We start from the raw sequence: 18,736 nt of genomic DNA, 5'->3' as shown, positions 1-18,736 counted from the left end.
TGTGTTACGCGTCGCTGTCCTGATCTCGGAGTCCTGAATAATAGCTTGAACCTCCTCGGTCTATACCATCAGACACTCGATTTGACCAACTGCAGGACACCCTATTTCGTTTCAGTGAAGAGCTATAAGATGTCTGATATGCACATGCACTTCAACCTAGAGGATATGAATGAAATCATTCCTCATCTCGCGGCTCTGTCCTCTGCGAGTCGAAGAACGCAACAGTATGTGGTCTATTCGTGTATAGTGGCATTACCCACTCCCAATAGCATTAACATCAGCTCAGACAGACTGCAGACTTGATCAAAGGCCTACCCCAACTCACTGAGGAGGATCTCCTGAAGGCCGGTCACCAAGGTCAGCTTCCGAATCATGTCATCTTTGACATCAATCTTGTTATTATCCTCACGAACCTACTTTAGAGTCTCTCTGCCCAATATGTTTCAACCCTTTTCTCGCGATAATCGCCGAGGAAGAGATGGCACTTGCCATGGACTCTCCAGCACACCCTCCCGAACTGCTTGGCGTAACAAAGTTGAGTGAGAGCTGTGGACATATATTTTGTCGTAGAGAGTTGAGTGTCGAATTCCATGCTTTGTCAATGGTGTACCCTCTGACTGTCGTTACAATAGCATATTGAAGTGGATCAACGATGCAGTAAGTACTTCGTCATATTGTTGTACAAGTCTGAGTCACCCGTTCTGATGTACTACAAGCACGATTCCTGTCCAACATGTCGTCGGCCTTTCATCCCGACTGACCCTAATAATGATGAACGTGATACGACTACCCCTCAGGCTCCTAATATATTTGGAGGCCTTGACGGCCTCATCCTTAACAATGATTTGGAACCTTTCCGTCAATACGCGAGGCACTTATCTAGGCTCGACGGCCGTACCGATAATTCTACCAATCAGAGTAGCAGAGATGATTCTCATAATGATGATGCTCATGAATTTGCTGGGATGTACTCGTGAAGCACTAGCACCGAGAATAACCTAGCTGATATATTTATTATACTGCATGTTCACAGCTGTAGCTATGATTAGCATTGCAATTGTCCAATCGACAAATGGCTTATTATCCAAATCTAATTAATTACCACTACCCGCAAATTGCCCGAGGCTGCATGCGCCTCACCTATCTACGTCGGCCTGGGCGCAGGGGACAGATGGACCACTAGGTATAAGGAATGGAGTGTCATGATGAGGTAGCGTAGAAACAACACTCATGTAATGTCCCGTGAACTTCAGAATGCAACAGATATAAAAGAAAGTAGATGGAAATTTCAGTGAACAGTCCATATGGAGAAATGAAAATCTGTATGCAACAACTCTTTAATTCCTTCGGCAACATCTGAACAAATTGCGCTTGAACCAATAGAACAAACACTGTACAAAATGGTGATGTCAACGTTGACCTTGGGAACAAGTATATGAATGCCACTCACTCCAATAAACCGCACTGCGGAAAGGAAGAAAGTCGAGTAGAGGATGACGGCGAAATACGTGTTTTGTTTCGTACGCAACTCATTCGCGTCCAATTGTGCTTCATCAACATTCGTAAGACCATTGATGTTCTCTATTGCAACAGCCAACCCAGCATTCGTGATCATCCATAAGGCCACAAGACGAGTACGGAAAGTTTTGTTCTGATCATCCATTGTAGGCTTTTCGATAACTTCCTTCACGTCGATCTTGGTCACTGCACGCGTAACGGTCTCTTTGAAAGCGGAATCTACATCTTCCTGGCTACGAGCAGTATCCTCGACAACTGGCGCCTCAGCATCTTTCGCCTTCTTAGACGAGACAGATGGTAGGGCTTCAGCCTTGTCGCTACCTTTGGTACCCCATGATACCTATACATAATGCGTCAAGACACTAACACACAAAAAATGTTGTGTCACCTACATCATGCAAATTACAGAAGGCGTAAACGTTCAACACATTTGTAAAGCTCGGCGCAAGGCAAAGGTACTGGAAGAAACTAGAAAACATGTGCCAAGGGTCGCGCTAATATCAGACCTTGGTCAGCGAATGATCAGTCGCTATTGATATCATCGACTTACATAAAGGAAAGACGCAAAGAGGTAGATACCTGAAACAGACGGTGAGACTCATACATACAGAAATAGGAACAAAGATACATACCAAACGTAGATACCATGGCTGCAATAAGAGCACCCACTGGAGGCGTGAAGAAAGTCTCAATCACTTGAATAGTGGTCTTGTTCTTGAGCTCGTTGGGAATATTCTTGTGTTACAGGTGAGTCACTGAGCAACACGACGACATAAAAGCTAGAGCTTACACTAAAAGCCTTTCCAGTCAACCAGAAGGAACAAACGAGAAGATAGACTGCGAAGAAGGCATAGACCCTTCGAAGGAAGATGGTGAGTGTGAAGTTTATGTAGATCGAAAGCGACTCACCAGAGTGTTATGGTGTAGGCCATCCGTTCACCTTTCGGTCTGTTTCCCAAGGCTAAAACGAACTAAAATAAGGTTGTCAGATTTCACAATAGACGAAGCATTGAATATCCTTTGACCTGAAGCGCTAAGAAAGCCAGATAAATCCATTTGAAAGCCAGGTTAACCCAATGAGTCTGGTAATCATGGCAGATTAGTACAATTTTATGGGGAAGAAAAAGTAATCAATACTGACGACATCCGCAGTCCCAAAAATAATCATGTTTTGCGATGGAAGCAGATCAATGATAATACTGAACGTCAACCAAATATTGGCGATCGAAAACCACGAAAACGCCAATGAAAAGACGTTATACTATAAATATGTTCCACAATAAGCAAGTGAATTTAGGGCAGACAAACATCGACTTACGAGGGCTTGAATGTGGAAAAAGAACATGCGGATAATTCCATGACCAGAACGATAGAGCTTGAAGAAGTTAACGATGGCATACTTCATCATCCACAATAAGCAAAGTTCGATATAAGAAAGAATAGTTACTCACGACCGACGCAGCAAATGAACCGTTAAGCCAACGGCGACGTTGACCAATTAGCTCTGTTGCATTTTCTGGTACATCGGTCTCGGCCTTGGAAGGCTTGACATAGGTCAAAGTCCACCGGTCACCAGCTTTGGCAACAAGCTCGAAACACAAGATACGATCCTCAGCTAAGAACATGTTCTTTGTGAAGATATTCATTCCATAGATACCCTTTGGACCTAAACGGTCTGCTAGAGAGTGATCACCGTGGAAATACTGCTCTAAGGGTACCCCAAGGATAGCACGATACCGGTAGGCGGAGAAAGCACCAGGTAAAACAGACACATAGCCGAAACTACTTTCCAAAGGTTTGTCTATGATTGAAATTGAGCTAATGCAAAACTCTCTCTAGCATATTGTGCTTACCGAGAATATTTGACATTTTGTACTCGAAGTTCTGAGCGGCAACAAGAGGGTTAAGAAGTTTCCTACCGCCCTCAATCATAGCATGAATTTCACCACAGCACCCTCCAAGGTGTGCATCGTTGTAGAAAGCTTCCCAAAGGTAGTAAATAGATTTGTGCCCAGGTTTCGTACCAGCATCAAGGAGGACACAGATTTCCGGCTACAAAGTGAATATTAGTAATGAATCGTCACGATAGCGAATCTACCATACCTTTAGTATTTTTCCGATAGCATTAAAGAGCCAACGATGAGAGTTAATCTTCTTTTGATTCTTGGCTTTAAGGACAAAGATAATTTGAACTGGGACCAAATTGTTGGGATCATTCTCGTGAGGAAGGACCAGCTGAGGTGTGGCATCAACAGACAATTGTGTAGTGTACTAAATAAAAATGAAAATACATCAGCGGAGATAAGTACAAGGACTTGCGAGATATGATAATAAAGCTTACCTCGAATATGTGGGCCACTGTATCTTTTCCATCGACTTGCTTTTTCATAACACCATCCTGATAAACACCAACAGTGGCTAGAATATCTAGGACACTCTTGTCCATAGGCTCCAGACCATCGACAATCAAGGCAACTGTGATTCTCTGCCACCCAGGATTGCCTTCTTCAGCAGTTCTCTTCCAGTACTTTGATTGTTTAGTCTTGCAAATATCACGGATATTCAACATGACACCGTGAAGTGTGCGGGCGTAAAGGGTCTTGTCTTCGTTGTATGACGTGACCGCGATAAGAATCTCGGTCTGACGATTGTACATCTTCGTGCGCAAGGACCACCCGTTTGCCTCTGTGAACTCATCTGGATCACAAGTTGCAGCACTGTACCGCATATGCCTGTAGAACAAAAGGAAGAAGAAATTTTGCGATTAGTCAGTACAACCAATGGGGTAGAAGAAAGACTGCTCACGAGAATTCAGTGGTGTTCGTGGCAGCATATTTAGCCTCAATTGCGCTCTGCACTGGGGTAGGGACGGGGTACTCCGTGATGAAATTTCCCTTTGTCAACTTGACTTTGCGAGTTACACCGCGCTTGATAGTTTGGCGACGTCTCCATGCAGTCTCCACGCCATTTGTGGAGGACGACATAGACGACAATGGACGGGAGTAAGGGTCACCATATGCAGTGGGATCAATAGGCCTGTGGAGAGTGGACTCAGTTCAAGGCCAAAGACGTGGCAAATAGTAGAAGAACAACGCGCATATATGCTACCAATACCAAAGACGAAATACGGAACGTACCCAGGAGGATAATAGGCGCCATTGTAACCATCACCACCCGTCAAAGGAATTTTCTCTGCATAGTCATCGTCTGCGTAGTTACCGCCGAATTCGCGAGGTAAAGTAGCAGTGCTCTCAAAAGGTTGATTCAAGGACACAGCACTTTCATACGGACGAGCCGGCTCCTGGAAATGAGTCTGGCGAGGTCTGTCTGCGAAAGGATCGCTATATGGTTCATCGTGCAAAGAAGCTGAAGGCAAAGGAGGACGATTATCAGACATGCTGCCTAATTCTGATGAAGGACAAAGGCAGAGAGTCCAGTAAGAAAAATAAGCCCCGACTGTTGGAGGTGGTGGGTGGGCGAAGGCTGGAAAAGTTGAAAAGGCGGTTGAGAAAAGTCAACGCCTCAAGGCAACCACGGTTTTGTACAAGCAATTTGGAAACAGGGCGATGTTATACACCGCCTAGCCGGTCCCCCAGCCACCACGGGATCACGACATTGTCGTACCGCCCATTCTTCTATGTAATAGTGTCATACAAAGATTGGCCAAATCGCGTCAGTTATAGCAATCATTCATTTCATCTATCTATCCTTTTTTTCCCAGCTAATTCGTAATGGTCAAAGAGTGATTGGGATCAAAGATTTTGTGTCTTTTCTTCCAGCGGTCGGGATTAGGAAGCCGCAAGGTTGGTTTCGGGGTCACGGCCGTTCTGGCTATGCCCAAATAAGAATCCATAGGTCGGACAACTGTGATCACACCCAAATATAACCTAGGCCTGCGCAGTCTGGCCTCCACCCTTTTGCCCTGTTCTTTTTGGACTTTACAACGATCAATCAAAAAAAAAACGGTGAAAGAGAAGCGGCGCCGGAGAAAAGCTTTGGGGTATATGTCGAAAAGCCAGTGCTATTCCCTGCGTGCATCTTCAGTCTAGGTTTTCAAGAATGCGCTCGGTGACAAATCAACGAACGTTTTGGCACGGCTAATAAGTACATAGCTAATATGCTTCAGATATTGATTGGATCCTAAACAACTTGGATGATGTACGACAGACGTGAGTCTTTCGAGTCTTATCGAGCGCAACGGCAACACCTTGTGCCCGCTGTGCGGAGTCGCCTCGTGTTCTGTAACTCCACAGAAGCAGTGCCAGGTAGTATAAGCGCTCATTTTTTGGTCTCTTGATCAACACTAGTGATAACTTAATAGGTATATGTAACGCCCATCTCTTATACGCTGAGGTGGGGCATAACATATTTCCATGTCAATGATAGTACCAACCAACAGTTAACTGAGTGGAGTAGAGTGGGTTGTGCTATACCGTGACTAGTTGTCAAGCCAGCGGAGACTGGTGGCCGTCGTGAGTTAACGCAGACTTGTTACAAACTTCCGCAGTAGTACGCTCATTGAATTAATTCTTCACCCTTGAATTAAACTTCGACGAATTAGCGAGTTGACAATCTTGCTTTGGGAAAGGAGATTAGGCGAATACGTGTTGGAGACAAGTCTTATCAACACTTCCCATCGTGAAGTATGCCGGTGCAGTTCCCATCTGCTACTACCGAGACTCTGAGGTCATCTCTGACAGTCTCTAACAGAAAGGCATCAAGGCTGAGGCGAGCCTTCAGATGATGTTTGGAATGTCTCATAATCTAGAGGCCCTATCTGAGAAAGGTCGTCCTGGAAATGGCGGTAAGGGGAGAAACTGAGAGATTCGAATGGCACGTGAAATAATCAACGAGCGATTTGCAAAGTAAGTTCTGACAAAGCATGTCTGTTGCAGTTGCTCGGATAAATAGCTCTAGAGGCTATCATTCTTACACAAATACCCCAATGGATGTCCCACTGGCAACCAAAAAATAAACCAACTACCAGCAGTATCACAATCTGATTCTGGCGTTGATGCTAACCCATCAAGGCGTTCAAATTCAAGTGATACACTGGCTGAAGTGTGTGCAATTATAATCTACGCAGGTCCGGAACTAAAAACTGTTAGGACCATTTGAGATCTTGGACAAAAAACGGAGATAATTGCCTTTCGGAATGAACATCATCATGGCGTCCACAAGACACACTTACCATGCCTCCGCCGTGCTATGTGTAATAGGGCACATGTTACCATAGCTGGATAGGAGACAATCTGAAATGAACCCCAGTGGAGGCGGAGGATCAGAGGAAACTTGTAATTAGCAATTCTATTAACTTCGGGGCCCATATACTGCAATACAACGATCTTCGAATGCCTTTACCATCAGTTTCGAGACTTGCCCAAAGAACGTAGTAGAGACGGCAGCGTGTAATGGGTTTGAGAATGCAAACGCAAGATCGAGGGTGACCAGCGTCGGCTCCGAGTCATCGAGAGCCGTACTCGTGCTTCGTGGCTTGCCTGCCGAGCTCGTAATTTGTGGGTCTTTTCGGAAACCCTCGGAGGTTGATGACGCCGAGTGAAAACGCCATGTTGTCGTGAGCGTCTTGAACAGGGGCGTGGACGAAGAAGCCACAGCCTAGTAGTAATTTCTGGTTCGTTACTCATACATTGATAAATCATTAGTAAATGAACACACCTCCACCGACTCATACGGTTTGCATGTCACTTTACTGATATAACTTTCCTTGAAGGCCAGGAACCCGACAGTCAGTTCTGCGTCCATTTCGATCACAGGGCTTTTTGCTACACGCCGTTCCAATATTCTTGAGCTCGTGCAGTATGGCACAAAGCGATGATACGACTGAACGTCCGCTACGATATCATATAATTGTCTGCGTCGAAATCTGTTTTGGAGGGAGCAAACCAGTCGGTGTTGTGAATTACTATGAAAAACGATATGAAAGAGTCATGGACTGTGACGTACGGGAAAAGCTTCTGTTCATGGTAAGTCTGAGTATCATTTGACCCATTGGAATCAGGAAACGGTGACAAAGATGAGAAATTCGGAATCGTAAAGAAGAGTCTTCTGGAATAGGTTGAACCTATTGAACGGACATTTGGAGGCAGGACTCGAGGCATAACACGCAAAACCACTACCATTAAGTAATAATCGTCTAAAAGCAACACCGTGACTGCACGTGACAATGTTAACCCGTTTTCAGGTTTTCAATCATCCAAATCATGATGGGGTCCCGCCAAGTTATTATATAGACAGAGAGGTTTGTTAACCCTTATTACTATAAGGATGTTGTTTTAAATACAAATTTCAAGATGGCTATGGGGGGCACATCTATCAGAAGTTGACGGAAATCGAATGAGCCATTAAAGTTGAAGTGTATGTGTAAGGTTCTTACGCTCGGCTCGTCTAACAATGAAATCAAGAAGGTAACGAGTCCACCTGAATCACAGAGGCCCCACTCCACTGCGTATCATGGTCTAGACATCCATATCCCACCGAGCGTAAGAACACGATATGAGTGAACCCGGGGCGCGAATGAGATGAACTTCACAATATTGTAAACGTTGCTAAGTGATCGGGGTAACCCATAATGTCGAGAGCATCCAATTCAAGATAAGCGTTATCCCGGGATTCAGCGTCGTAAGTGTAGCAGGACCTAGCAGGACCCACGAGTTGTGATCTTATCATTGATCGCAGCATCCGGGGTGCTTAACCAAACCCTTATATCCATACCACGAGCTGTCAACGAGTCTCGAAGTTGCGGAAGAACCGGCGGTAGGTCGAAGACGAGCCTTACAAGGTATATCACGTCTACTATTTTACCGAGTTAGGAAGACGCAGAGCGGCGATGACAGCCAGACATACCTCAAAATACTGTTTAGTCTGCGCGGGATTATGCTGACTAGTTCTGTAGAACTACTCGATGCACACAGAGCGAGTTCAAGGGCAACTATAAATCCATATATCTTATCTGGACAGAAATCAAGGTGGTTGATGTCTAGCCGAGAGGCGATACGGGGATCAAATCATATGCCATTACATTTACGAGCAATCCATAACAATAGAAGCAGTTCTCTTTCGTCTTGCAGATTCTTTTCTCACTCGAACAGCCCACTTTAAGCGGGGAGAAGAATTTACAACGCTGCAAATTCTGCAATTTCAGGACAGTCTCTGGCAATCTGATAATGGGCGGATCAGCCGAGACAAAAAATATTAGGACGACGTCTGCACTCACGTGCCCTTCCTGTTGGCATTTATAACAGGTTCTGGTTTTATTTAAGGCGCCAGCGGCTGGACCAGTCGGAATACCCTCATTGATAGTTGCACCTGGTGCGGCAAGACAATCTCTGATGGGGATATCAATGACGTGTTTGCTGGAGGAGGCCAACAATATTACCTCGCCATATGATTAGGGCCGCCGCAGCGATAACACTTGACGGGTGGTAGGGTAGAGGTATTCAAAGCACGTCCTGGAGGCGGAGCACGCGAAGCAAACCCTGGCCCTGTGACTCCGGCAGCTCCACTAGGGCAAGCTCGCGCAATGTGGCCAAACCGACCACAGTTCTGATGGCAAGAAGCGCGTTATTCGAAATCATCAGAGGTGGGGATGAAAAAATGACACACGTAGCATTTCTGATTACCACTTTGTAATCTTAAGTTAGGACAATCTGCCTGAATATGTCCGATACCACCGCAAGAGTAGCACTGTTTCGCGGAAACAGTACGAGGGGATGGGCAGGCAGATGATTCATGACCTGGCTGGCGACAATTATAGCAAAGGCGCTGCTCGGAGGAACAGTTCTCGGCTATATGACCCACTGGGTGGGGGTGAGTGGAAGAATAGGGTAGTAATAATGATATAGGGCACACACAATTTCCGCACTTGAAGCAACCTTTCCTGGAAAACTGAAATGCCATTTGAGCAAAATCTTACTTCTGTGCTGCGATCTCATTAAGATCAGTTAGGAAGAAAAGATCCCATACACAGCGAGCATAGGTTACCTCGCTTCTTCCCTCTTCCAGCTAACCACTAAACTGCTCTTCCACCTCCCTGAAAGTGAGGATGAGGGTTGACGATGAGTGATACGACGGACTGATGATGGAGCTACATCAATTTTGGTTTGTTATTACGCCACCTGCCCTGAAGCGGATACGCTACACTGTGGCGCTGGAATCTGAAAATGACCACCAACACTGGCAGGCTACAGCTCCTGGCTATTACACTCAATGCTTGTGCTTCCAGCTCTGTTTTCCTCGTGTCCTGCAAAGGACCGGGATGAAAATTTTGGATTCAGGAAGTTGAAGCTCTGATCACCCAGCGTCGAGAGATCACCTCGAGTTATCCATTGTTCCTGATCCGGCGCCCACTAGGCTTGTTCTTCGGATCTTTCAGGCAATCTTATCGATGGTAACGCGGTTCATCCTTGTACTTTGCTTGATCAGGTATGAAATGGGGCCCCGACCCACTACATGGAGATACTTCATATAAAAAGAACATGAACAAAAACATGTCTTTCTCTGGGACCCATAGTTCCCACCCACTCGCTCACATTCATTAAGGTGATTTTTATGCCGTACGCTTTTTTGCTTCTCTGATTCGAATTTTCTTAGCCCAACCTCCCAGCGGATAGCCGACCTTCGCGCGCTGGCATCCATCGCGCTTCTTGTTAGGATGACGAGCGACGTCCTCTTAGGCAAGGATTTTAGTCGGGCGTATTTCTCTGACCCAACTCATTCCCTTCTATATTTCACAGGACATAAACCCTTTTCTGGACGCCGTTCTCCATCCTTGCAACAAGCGTTGTAACGAGCGAGCTAAGCACGGCTCAACGTGTGGTAGGAGAGGCTTGTTGCTTGCTGCATCGCTTGCAGTACTCTTGGGCTTTACCCCAAGCGGCCTTCCACGTGCTCCTGCTGGACGATCATGGTGCATCACAGTGTTTGTGCGCGAGCTGGTTTCCAGGCATATTTATTAGTTGACTTCTGCAATTGGCTATGCTATCATGTTCATGTTAAGGCTTCCTAGTATGTAGTTGCACGAAGTCAGCTTCAAATTGATCTCCGCACCTGTCAGATAACTATGCTTTTGACTCCCTTCAAGTTATATGTACCAAGTATTCTCCAGCTATAGATATGTTTATAAGTGAGACTTCCTATACTTGAACTGTTTTACGAGCAAGCTGATCATTTCGCTAGATTAGCCATTTTTTAAGCTTAAGTCAATCTTATGAATTCAGTTTACAAAAATGCTAGTACATATCTGGACTGGGCGCTAGTAAACATAACTATAATCGTGCGCCTGAGTTGCGTAACATGGTGCCATGATGGTGCTTCGGATTGGGGGATAAAGAGGAGCTCCTCCCTATATCCCCGCATATATACACTGCAAGCTGGTCTGACAACATCATGTTCGACGGAGGAACACGCGCAAACTGTTGTTCAAGTCAGCTCTGAGAACTCAAACGTCTACCGTGACCAACCTCGCCGTTCCATTCGGTGATCATTGTATGTATATACTGGTGCTGCTATCGCTTGGTTTGCACGATGGAGTTGTCGTGGTCGTGGACACGGGTCAGTCTCGTCTGACAATGTATCTTATTCGTCGTGCGCTGAATGCTATAGCAGTTCTAGGTCCGGGAAAAGCCTTGCGCTCTACTCATTGACGAGCCGAAGGTCCTTATCTTTCCTTTGACGTTTATCCCAAGTTATTCCTCGTGTGCGACCCTCCTCGTGTATCATGACCACATGTCAATGTATGTCAATGTACACCAATCAATGTACACCGATATTATGCACCCTGGGAACTACTCCGACTCCTGGGCATATAGGCATAAGTAAGCCGGATTTTATTTCAGGCACTTTGCGCTGACATACTTATCATGATCGTAATTACCCGCGAGCTGTTTACTAATCATGACAATGCATGTCCACTGAATCGTTATCTTATAGGTATCCAGACCACCTCTGATTGTATATTTTGTTGGCCAGATACACCTCGCACCCCACGTCAAGTCTATCTAAACTCTCCCCGGAGCCCTTCCACGCATAATTGCTCTGTTCTACGATGGATCTGGAAAAGGAATCGAAAGCCGTAGACCTCTCTCACCACCTATCTGTTGTATCCAGAGCGAGAAAGACCTCCCCTCTCAAGGGGCTGCAGAAGTACTTTGTTAAGCCCGGCATGCTTAGCCTCGCTGGCGGTGAGTGAATCCAATCAGATAATATGTATGCAATTTAATCCTCCAGTCCTTCTTATATAGGTTTACCCAGTCCTGCTTACTTCCCATTCTCAAGCATATCAGCAGATGTTTTAGTCACCGAGTCTTTTGCGGTTGTTCCGGATGAACAGTCCTCTACCTTCTCATGGTTTTGGAAGCTATTTGGCTCAGGTCCGTCCACTAAAGAGAAGACAACTACTGTTACTATCCCCAAATATCCGACCAATCCGGGTGATATCAACCTAGCGGCTGCTCTCCAGTACGGTGCAGCAGTTGCACAGACACCACTTCAAGAATTCATAAAGAACTTTGTGACACAAGTATATCAACCAGCATACGATGACTTTTCAGTGTTAATTCACACTGGGAACACAGATGGGTAAGGCCCCATCTCTCCGTTATCGAAGCAGTGTGATTATTTGACATGTGTCACAGATGGAACCGGATTGTAGCAACATTATGCAATCCTGGTGAAGGGGTTCTTACAGAGGAATGGACTTACCCATCTGCCATGTCAGCCATGGCTCCTTACGGTATCAATCCCGTTCCTATTGCGATGGACAGTCAGGGTATGAGGGCTGATAGTTTGAATACGTTATTGTCCGAGTGGGACGAGGAAGCTCGTCACATGAAGAGGTAGTTCTCCTATCAGGTCATCACTGGTTCAAATGCGTATTGATCGCTTTACAGACCTCATGTCATGTATATAGTTCCCGTTGGTCAGAACCCCAAGGGCACTGTGAGTTCATTACACTTCTTAAGCATGATTATCATTTAAATGAAAGTAGACTATGGGAGTGGCGCGCAAGAAGGAAATTTACGAGATTTGTGTCAAGTACGGTGAGGATATTCTTACTGATTGATTTGATATCCTTGCGCTCACCAGTTGTAGACATCATAATCGCGGAGGATGACCCATATTACTTCCTCCAAATGGGGTTGTTTGTGCCAAAGGGGGAACGGTCAATGTCGGCAATTGCTTCTACATCGACACAGAAAGATGAGGTGCAAGAATATATCGCAAGTCTAGAGCCTAGCTTCCTGCGGCATGTAGATTCTTTTGTAGCCTTGGTGCCAAGTTCTAATCTCAATGTGGCTCAGATATGATTATGAAGGCCGAGTTATACGTCTCGACACATTCTCCAAGGTTCGCTGCTGAATATATGGTGCAAGAAATTGCATATAAAATATTTAAAATATATATTTTCTAGACAATTGCTCCTGGAAGTCGTCTGGGTTGGTTTACTTGCAACCCTCTCTTCGCAGAAAGATTAGAGAGACAGGGTGAAACTTCCACTCAGGCTCCGTGTGGGTTTGGGCAGGTGAATCAAATCAACCAGTTTACGGAATTGTTATGGCTAACTTGGATAAAGTCTCTTATCACAAGGGCGCTTTTACACTGGAAATATGAAGGCTATATTCGGTGGTTGCGAGGTATGTGCAATATAACGTCTGTACTAGCTTTTGTAACACTGTTTACCCCTGAATGTAGGCCTAGGTGCTGAATATGAGATCAGGCGGAATTTTTTCATAGACTGTCTCGCAGAAGAATTCCTTCTGCAGAAAGGTGTTGGTACCTCAGGGGTATGGCGAGGATGTAACGTGTATCGAGCGTCGGCTAAGAATAAGAAGCAGCTCATGCAAGAGAAGTATGCTGTGGAAAGGGATACGATGTTCAGCTTCATCCCACCGACTGCTGGAATGTTTGTCTGGGTGCGCATGTTTACTGCATCATTTTGTGCTCGTCTCATTTTCTATAGATGAAACTCCATTTGGAGAACCATCCATCATTTGCACAGGAGGACGGGGAAACACTGGAAATGAAGTTGTGGACTCAGGTTGCCGAGGCTGGTGTACTCTTTGGACCTGGCTGGATGTTTGCACCCGATGCCTTTAGCACCTCCGTGATGGAGGAGAATGAAGTCGGACACTTCCGCATTAGCTTCAGTAATTCTGAGGTAAGTAGTCCCGGTGCCTCCCGTCTCTGGCTGTCTTGACGCCCGTTCCAGTTTGCTGACCTCAAGAAAGCGGTCACCATATTTGGTCGGGTGATCAGGGAATTTTTTGCGAAGGCTTGAGAGGCTAGGGGGATAGTCAGAATACATGTATTGTGCAGTGAGATGGATTGTCTGAGGTAAATCATATATTTATTCCGAGTTTTTGGGACGAGCTTGGGGTTCCTGGACAGATGTTACAGTATGTAGTCTTGGCTGCAGTAATGGCTTGAGATGCCGGATCCTAAACTATTCCACAAGTGTCGAAATCCTCCATTACAGTTCCGAACTTGCCCTCCGGGCTTCTGTTTATAATTGACAAATAGCCGAATTTGGGGGTCGCCGAGCCCGAGTCATCCGTTACTACCCGATGTGTAAGCCCGAGCATGTTCTTAGCAAGCGTTTAGCTTGAAGTCACTGAAGCATGCCTTGAACAGCCAGAGCGACGTCGGGCATGAAAAAAGTTAGCGAACAAGGTCACACCAGACCAATTTCTTGACTCACACACCCCGCGTGTCGCCGAATGCACTATGGCTTTTATCCCATCATTCCGAGTCTAGTAGCAGGATCAGTCCAATATTATCCGCCACTTCAAATAAAATCAGGCATGTGTCTCCTTGTCCAGCCAGGATCTCTCCCCCCTCTAAACGATTCTGACCACCAGTACCAAAAGAAATCATCATGTCGACCCCACCACACGCCCACCATCATAGGCTTGCCCGATGGCCTTCTTGGGCGAGTCGCTGGCTTGGCTATCGATCTTCACCGCCTCCTGTACACTCGAAATATATTGTATGGATGTGGACACTCATAGGCGCATTCTGCGGCATTTCAGTCATACAAGCCGTGTTCAGCAATGCCAATTACTTCTTAGAAAGGGGTGTGCCGTCAATCGTGGCGAGTTATGTGAGTAGTAGCTCCAGACTTTTAATCGATGATATACTTACTTACAATGTCATATTGCAGGGGGCCTCTGCTGTTTTGATCTACGGTGTAATCGAAGCACCGCTGGCACAGCCCAGAGCACTTGTTGGAGGTCATTTCATCGGAGCGCTCGTCGGTGTTTGCATCACAAAACTATTCCGTCTTCTTCCCACAGAAGCGCGTTACCAACAGCTTCAATGGCTTGCTGGTTCTTTGTCCTGTGCTACTGCCACTGTAGCTATGCAGATGACCTCCACGGTACATCCTCCTGCAGGAGCTACGGCTCTATTGGCCGCTGTCAATCAGGAAACTCTCGAGTTGGGCTGGTACTACCTTCCCGTCGTGTTACTCTCATCGGCTCTCGCATTAGCCGTAGCTCTGCTCGTTAATAATATCCAACGTCGTTATCCGGTGTTCTGGATAGAGCCCGTTGTGGCACCTATTTCGAAGCCTTCTCCTGCGTTAGGGGGGCCCGAGGTGAAAGACACCCCAACTTCGTCAGAGCGGGGAAGTCCTAAAGAGCTACTTCCAGTTTAGCGGCTACGATGTGAGTCATTTACTTGAAGCCCGTTTCAAATCTGGAATATTAATGATTGCTTTAAACGTTATCTTACACAGCCAATGTTTGTCTTGCGGCGTATACTTACAGAGCACAAAGGGATCGTTCGCGCTTACTATTATATCAAAATGCCGCTACTCCGTTAATTTCTGGTCACAGATAGGAATTTCCTTTAAAGTAATGTCCTTGAGGCCTTTCTATAATGAGTTGGTTGCAGCATTAGCACGAGGTTTCTGGAATGACCCTCTACCCTATGTATCCTCGAGGCAAAATCACTCCGATTTGCGCTTTGCACCCCACGCCCAGTCCCCGTGTTGACCGTTCATCTCGCGAAAGGTGGCATGTGCACAACTAAAATCACTACATTTGGCTAGAGTGAGATAACCCGCTAATTTTGAAGTGTCTTCACTGCGGAAATTCCAGTTCAAGTTCCTTGCATCGTTGCCCAAAACCCCATTCAGACTGTTGAAAAGACTGCAGACTATGAGCGTTACACAGCCGGTCACTCTCTTCTCTTGTTGATTGACTAACACTACAATGTCGCCTGTAAGCATGAAAGCTGCTCTAGGACAATGTGTCTGATCGTTATAGTATGCCAGGTCAAAATTCCGTCAAGGGCTGAGTATTTGCTCCTGGCCAAGGTCGCCGAGGAAGCTGAGCGCTATGAAGGTCGAGTTAGGTCATGTCTTTCGCACTACTATGTCATACTATCTTGCTTGCCCCGACAGACCTGGTGGGTCAAATCAAGGGCCTGACGTACACATATGGCGCATTGAACATCGAGGAACGCAACTTGCTCTCCGTCGCATACAAGAACATCACAAATACGCTCCGCAGCAGCTGGAGAATTGTGGATACTTTAGAGAAAATGGAATCATCGCGAGCTTCAATTCGCCAAGTCTCTTTGATTCGGCGGCAACGGAGTCGCATCGAACAAGAGTTAGCTGATACTTGCAAGGACATTGTGAAATTACTGGATGAGCGTCTGCTACCGAGTGCCAAACAAGGCGAAGAAAAGGTGTTCTATTACAAGATGTGAGCCTCACGTATCCCTGTCCGTAAATGGACACTCACTGCTTTGATATTGCAGGAAAGGCGATTATTACCGCTACTTGGCGGAATTCGCTCAACAGCATGATAGAAGCCACTTTGCCGAACTCTCGCTATCAGCCTACAAATTCTCCTACAAGCATGCCTTAGCCACGCTGGACCCTATGCATCCTACGAGACTTGGTTTGGCACTGAACTTTGCTGTATATTATCACGACGTCTTGAAAAGTCCCGAGAGAGCATGCCATCTTGGGAAACATGCGTTTGACGAGGCCGTTTCTTGCCTGGACGAGTCATCATCAGGTCAGGTCATGCGAGATTCTATGATGATCCTCCAACTCCTTCGAGATGATTTGATTATATGGTCAGGGGAGATGCAAAAAGGTGACGTCTTTTTTTCTACCCTCGCCGTATATTTGGCTGACTAAATATACTCAACATAGAGCTGGACGATCGATGAGATCATGACCCTTGTAATTTTATTGGGGCACATATTGGCGAATGACTTTATCTTCTTCAGTTGTTTGTAAATCAGGCTTTTAATTATATTGGTTTTTTCTTCTCGCGAGTCGTCCGGTGTCAACTAAAAAAGGTTAAAAGTTAGCGAGACCCCGTGTCATTAACTCACTGGAAAGGTGCCACGAACCTATGGCTCTGAGGCTTTCAGCGCAACTTTGCCACTTATACTTCACTTTCATATGCTTATTGGCCTGATGACTCTTGTGCAAATGTCGCAGCAACCAACATGGGGAATACTAATGTAGCATCAGCGAAAACCTATAGCAGCAGTAAATATTTGGTCGATATTGATCGATTTGAATATTGAGCGTACCTTCACAGATTCTGCGCCAGCACGAATTTTCCCCCAAGAAACAGCTTCGTCAGGGCGAGCTCCAGAGTCCGAACCATCGAACTCTTGACCTGTATTCTACAAACACTGTTAAGTTAGCACCAAAATCAAAGAATCGTGACGTACTATGAAAACCGAATAGTCGGCGCCATTACGCTGTAAAATACAAAACTGTTAAATTTGAGAAGATAAGAAGACAATGAGACATTACAATTAGCATGGCGTTAGCTATTTGGTGCTTACATACACCCCCGCCAAGGATGATCATGCCTGCTTTCCGCGATTTTCTTGACATTTCATTTAAGGCACGTATGTCGCCCACGATGTCGACGACCAACCCGGGAGTGCGGAAAGAGTGGAAATAAATCATGTCTCCCAAGGACCCATCAGTTAGGGCAGGGCAAAAGACGGGAGTGTCGTTCTGCGTGAATATGTCTCAGTCCTGAGTGCATGCAGCCAATCCCGACATTGAAAAAAAAACTCCTTGAATTCACTTTATAAGCCCAATAATACACTGATTCTTCGTTGTTAATTTCTTTTCCCAGCCGTCGTATGAAGGAACTAGGGGTCCAGACTTGTCCGCTAGTTTGCTGCTCCAACAGCATAGAGTCGAGAATCGGGGTGAGCCAATCTTCAAACTTGCAATAGTTATCGTTGGGCACGATAAGATTCCCTATACGGTTCATTCCCCTTTTCCGAAGGTCTGCGCCATCCATGTTGAAGTCGGCTAGATAAGTCTTGCCTAGACATTTAATGAAATCCTCCTCGATACCACCAGCAGTTGTAACAATCGCCGCGACATGTTTATGCTTGACGAGGTAAAGGATTATTTCGCGAAGTCCGGATGATATGAGGTTTGAGGTGTAACCAAGAAATATATTGCACCGTGTCGAAGCTCTGACTTCCGGGGCGGTGTAATCTTCAGATTCATCTTCGGCCAGAGGCTCGTCAGATAAGCGCCATTTTCGCTGTAGCCAGGCTGAGACCCCGTAGATGGAAGAAGCATATATTAGACTTACCATACGATTGACGATATCTATAGCCTTTCCAAGGCTGTTTGCTTGAAATCCAATCCGCTCATAAGACTTGAGGAAATCTTGTAATGACAGATTTTGCTCGAAATTTGGTCCTTGAACAGAAACGGCAGTTTCAGGGATGGGATCAGAAGGCTGTAGAACAGCAGCTGATGCGCCCATAGGGACATGGTTGGAACTGGGTACCATGGTCATTGCTGCGATATCGATAAAGCTGAATGTGTCAAGAGAGGCCGTATCTAACCGGCGCTGAGCAAAAATAATAGACGGCAAAGTCCGGACCAGTGTCCGCAGTGAACTTTGCAGGGTTGAGTTGTCCGACGAGAGCAACCGTGACGAAGCCTTTTATCCTCGTAGCACGATATATTCCCAGACGTGACCCGCGTCGCTCGACATGCAGGCTACTGCTGATGCAGAACGTCCACCTACTTCACCGTCTCCCATAGTCACCACCACGGAGCCCAGCAATAATCACACAGAGGAACACAATGTCGTTGACGACCCCAGCAATGGTGACATGCACGCTGAACAGGTATATTCACCACCGGAAAATACACGGATAGACAATGCCAATGGGAAAGATATATCAC

At 46.0% G+C, this 18,736-nt stretch overlaps 7 protein-coding genes across 7 annotated transcripts; 3 read left to right on the top strand and 4 right to left on the bottom strand.

The window, feature by feature from the left end:
- Positions 1 to 27: 27 nt before the first annotated feature.
- On the bottom strand, positions 28 to 4,915 carry SERLADRAFT_360459 (glycosyltransferase family 2 protein; the record flags this gene model as incomplete). The annotated part of the gene is made up of 18 exons (XM_007315941.1): positions 28 to 573; positions 633 to 657; positions 717 to 1,391; positions 1,451 to 1,858; positions 1,911 to 2,012; positions 2,069 to 2,097; positions 2,151 to 2,253; positions 2,309 to 2,375; positions 2,428 to 2,489; positions 2,544 to 2,600; positions 2,660 to 2,779; positions 2,837 to 2,917; positions 2,970 to 3,319; positions 3,372 to 3,570; positions 3,622 to 3,789; positions 3,860 to 4,250; positions 4,324 to 4,554; positions 4,656 to 4,915. The coding sequence occupies 16 exons, from the start codon at positions 4,913 to 4,915 to the stop codon at positions 1,338 to 1,340; spliced, it is 2,682 nt and encodes an 893-aa protein (XP_007316003.1).
- A 1,880-nt stretch (positions 4,916 to 6,795) lies between these two features.
- Positions 6,796 to 7,644, bottom strand: SERLADRAFT_447137 (uncharacterized protein; the record flags this gene model as incomplete). Its single annotated transcript, XM_007315940.1, has 3 exons — positions 6,796 to 7,134; positions 7,195 to 7,402; positions 7,483 to 7,644. The coding sequence occupies 3 exons, from the start codon at positions 7,635 to 7,637 to the stop codon at positions 6,829 to 6,831; spliced, it is 669 nt and encodes a 222-aa protein (XP_007316002.1).
- Positions 7,645 to 10,111: 2,467 nt separating this feature from the next.
- Positions 10,112 to 10,593, bottom strand: SERLADRAFT_383663 (uncharacterized protein; the record flags this gene model as incomplete). The annotated part of the gene is made up of 1 exon (XM_007315939.1): positions 10,112 to 10,593. One exon carries the CDS (start codon positions 10,448 to 10,450, stop codon positions 10,259 to 10,261), a length of 192 nt encoding a protein of 63 aa, XP_007316001.1.
- A 330-nt stretch (positions 10,594 to 10,923) lies between these two features.
- SERLADRAFT_414134 (uncharacterized protein) lies at positions 10,924 to 13,981 on the top strand (the record flags this gene model as incomplete). Its single annotated transcript, XM_007315938.1, has 12 exons — positions 10,924 to 11,088; positions 11,143 to 11,717; positions 11,778 to 12,114; positions 12,171 to 12,371; positions 12,426 to 12,474; positions 12,524 to 12,575; positions 12,622 to 12,740; positions 12,802 to 12,882; positions 12,947 to 13,169; positions 13,228 to 13,448; positions 13,496 to 13,693; positions 13,745 to 13,981. 11 exons carry the CDS (start codon positions 11,582 to 11,584, stop codon positions 13,811 to 13,813), a joined length of 1,686 nt encoding a protein of 561 aa, XP_007316000.1.
- A 143-nt stretch (positions 13,982 to 14,124) lies between these two features.
- SERLADRAFT_383653 (uncharacterized protein) lies at positions 14,125 to 15,623 on the top strand (the record flags this gene model as incomplete). The annotated part of the gene is made up of 4 exons (XM_007315937.1): positions 14,125 to 14,334; positions 14,394 to 14,635; positions 14,696 to 15,200; positions 15,272 to 15,623. The coding sequence occupies 2 exons, from the start codon at positions 14,411 to 14,413 to the stop codon at positions 15,188 to 15,190; spliced, it is 720 nt and encodes a 239-aa protein (XP_007315999.1).
- Positions 15,624 to 15,749: 126 nt separating this feature from the next.
- SERLADRAFT_435677 (uncharacterized protein) lies at positions 15,750 to 16,722 on the top strand (the record flags this gene model as incomplete). The annotated part of the gene is made up of 5 exons (XM_007315936.1): positions 15,750 to 15,758; positions 15,812 to 15,881; positions 15,941 to 16,247; positions 16,303 to 16,646; positions 16,706 to 16,722. 5 exons carry the CDS (start codon positions 15,750 to 15,752, stop codon positions 16,720 to 16,722), a joined length of 747 nt encoding a protein of 248 aa, XP_007315998.1.
- A 242-nt stretch (positions 16,723 to 16,964) lies between these two features.
- On the bottom strand, positions 16,965 to 18,341 carry SERLADRAFT_367471 (uncharacterized protein; the record flags this gene model as incomplete). The annotated part of the gene is made up of 6 exons (XM_007315935.1): positions 16,965 to 17,039; positions 17,095 to 17,190; positions 17,239 to 17,268; positions 17,324 to 17,533; positions 17,607 to 18,080; positions 18,132 to 18,341. 6 exons carry the CDS (start codon positions 18,339 to 18,341, stop codon positions 16,965 to 16,967), a joined length of 1,095 nt encoding a protein of 364 aa, XP_007315997.1.
- Between the last annotated feature and the right edge of the window lie 395 nt (positions 18,342 to 18,736).

The sequence above is a fragment of the Serpula lacrymans genome (assembly GCF_000218685.1).
Source record: "Serpula lacrymans var. lacrymans S7.9 unplaced genomic scaffold SERLAscaffold_4, whole genome shotgun sequence".
Lineage (NCBI taxonomy): Eukaryota > Fungi > Basidiomycota > Agaricomycetes > Boletales > Serpulaceae > Serpula > Serpula lacrymans.
The sequence above is the reverse complement of the archived record's forward strand: the minus strand, read 5'-3'. Positions and strand labels throughout refer to the sequence as shown.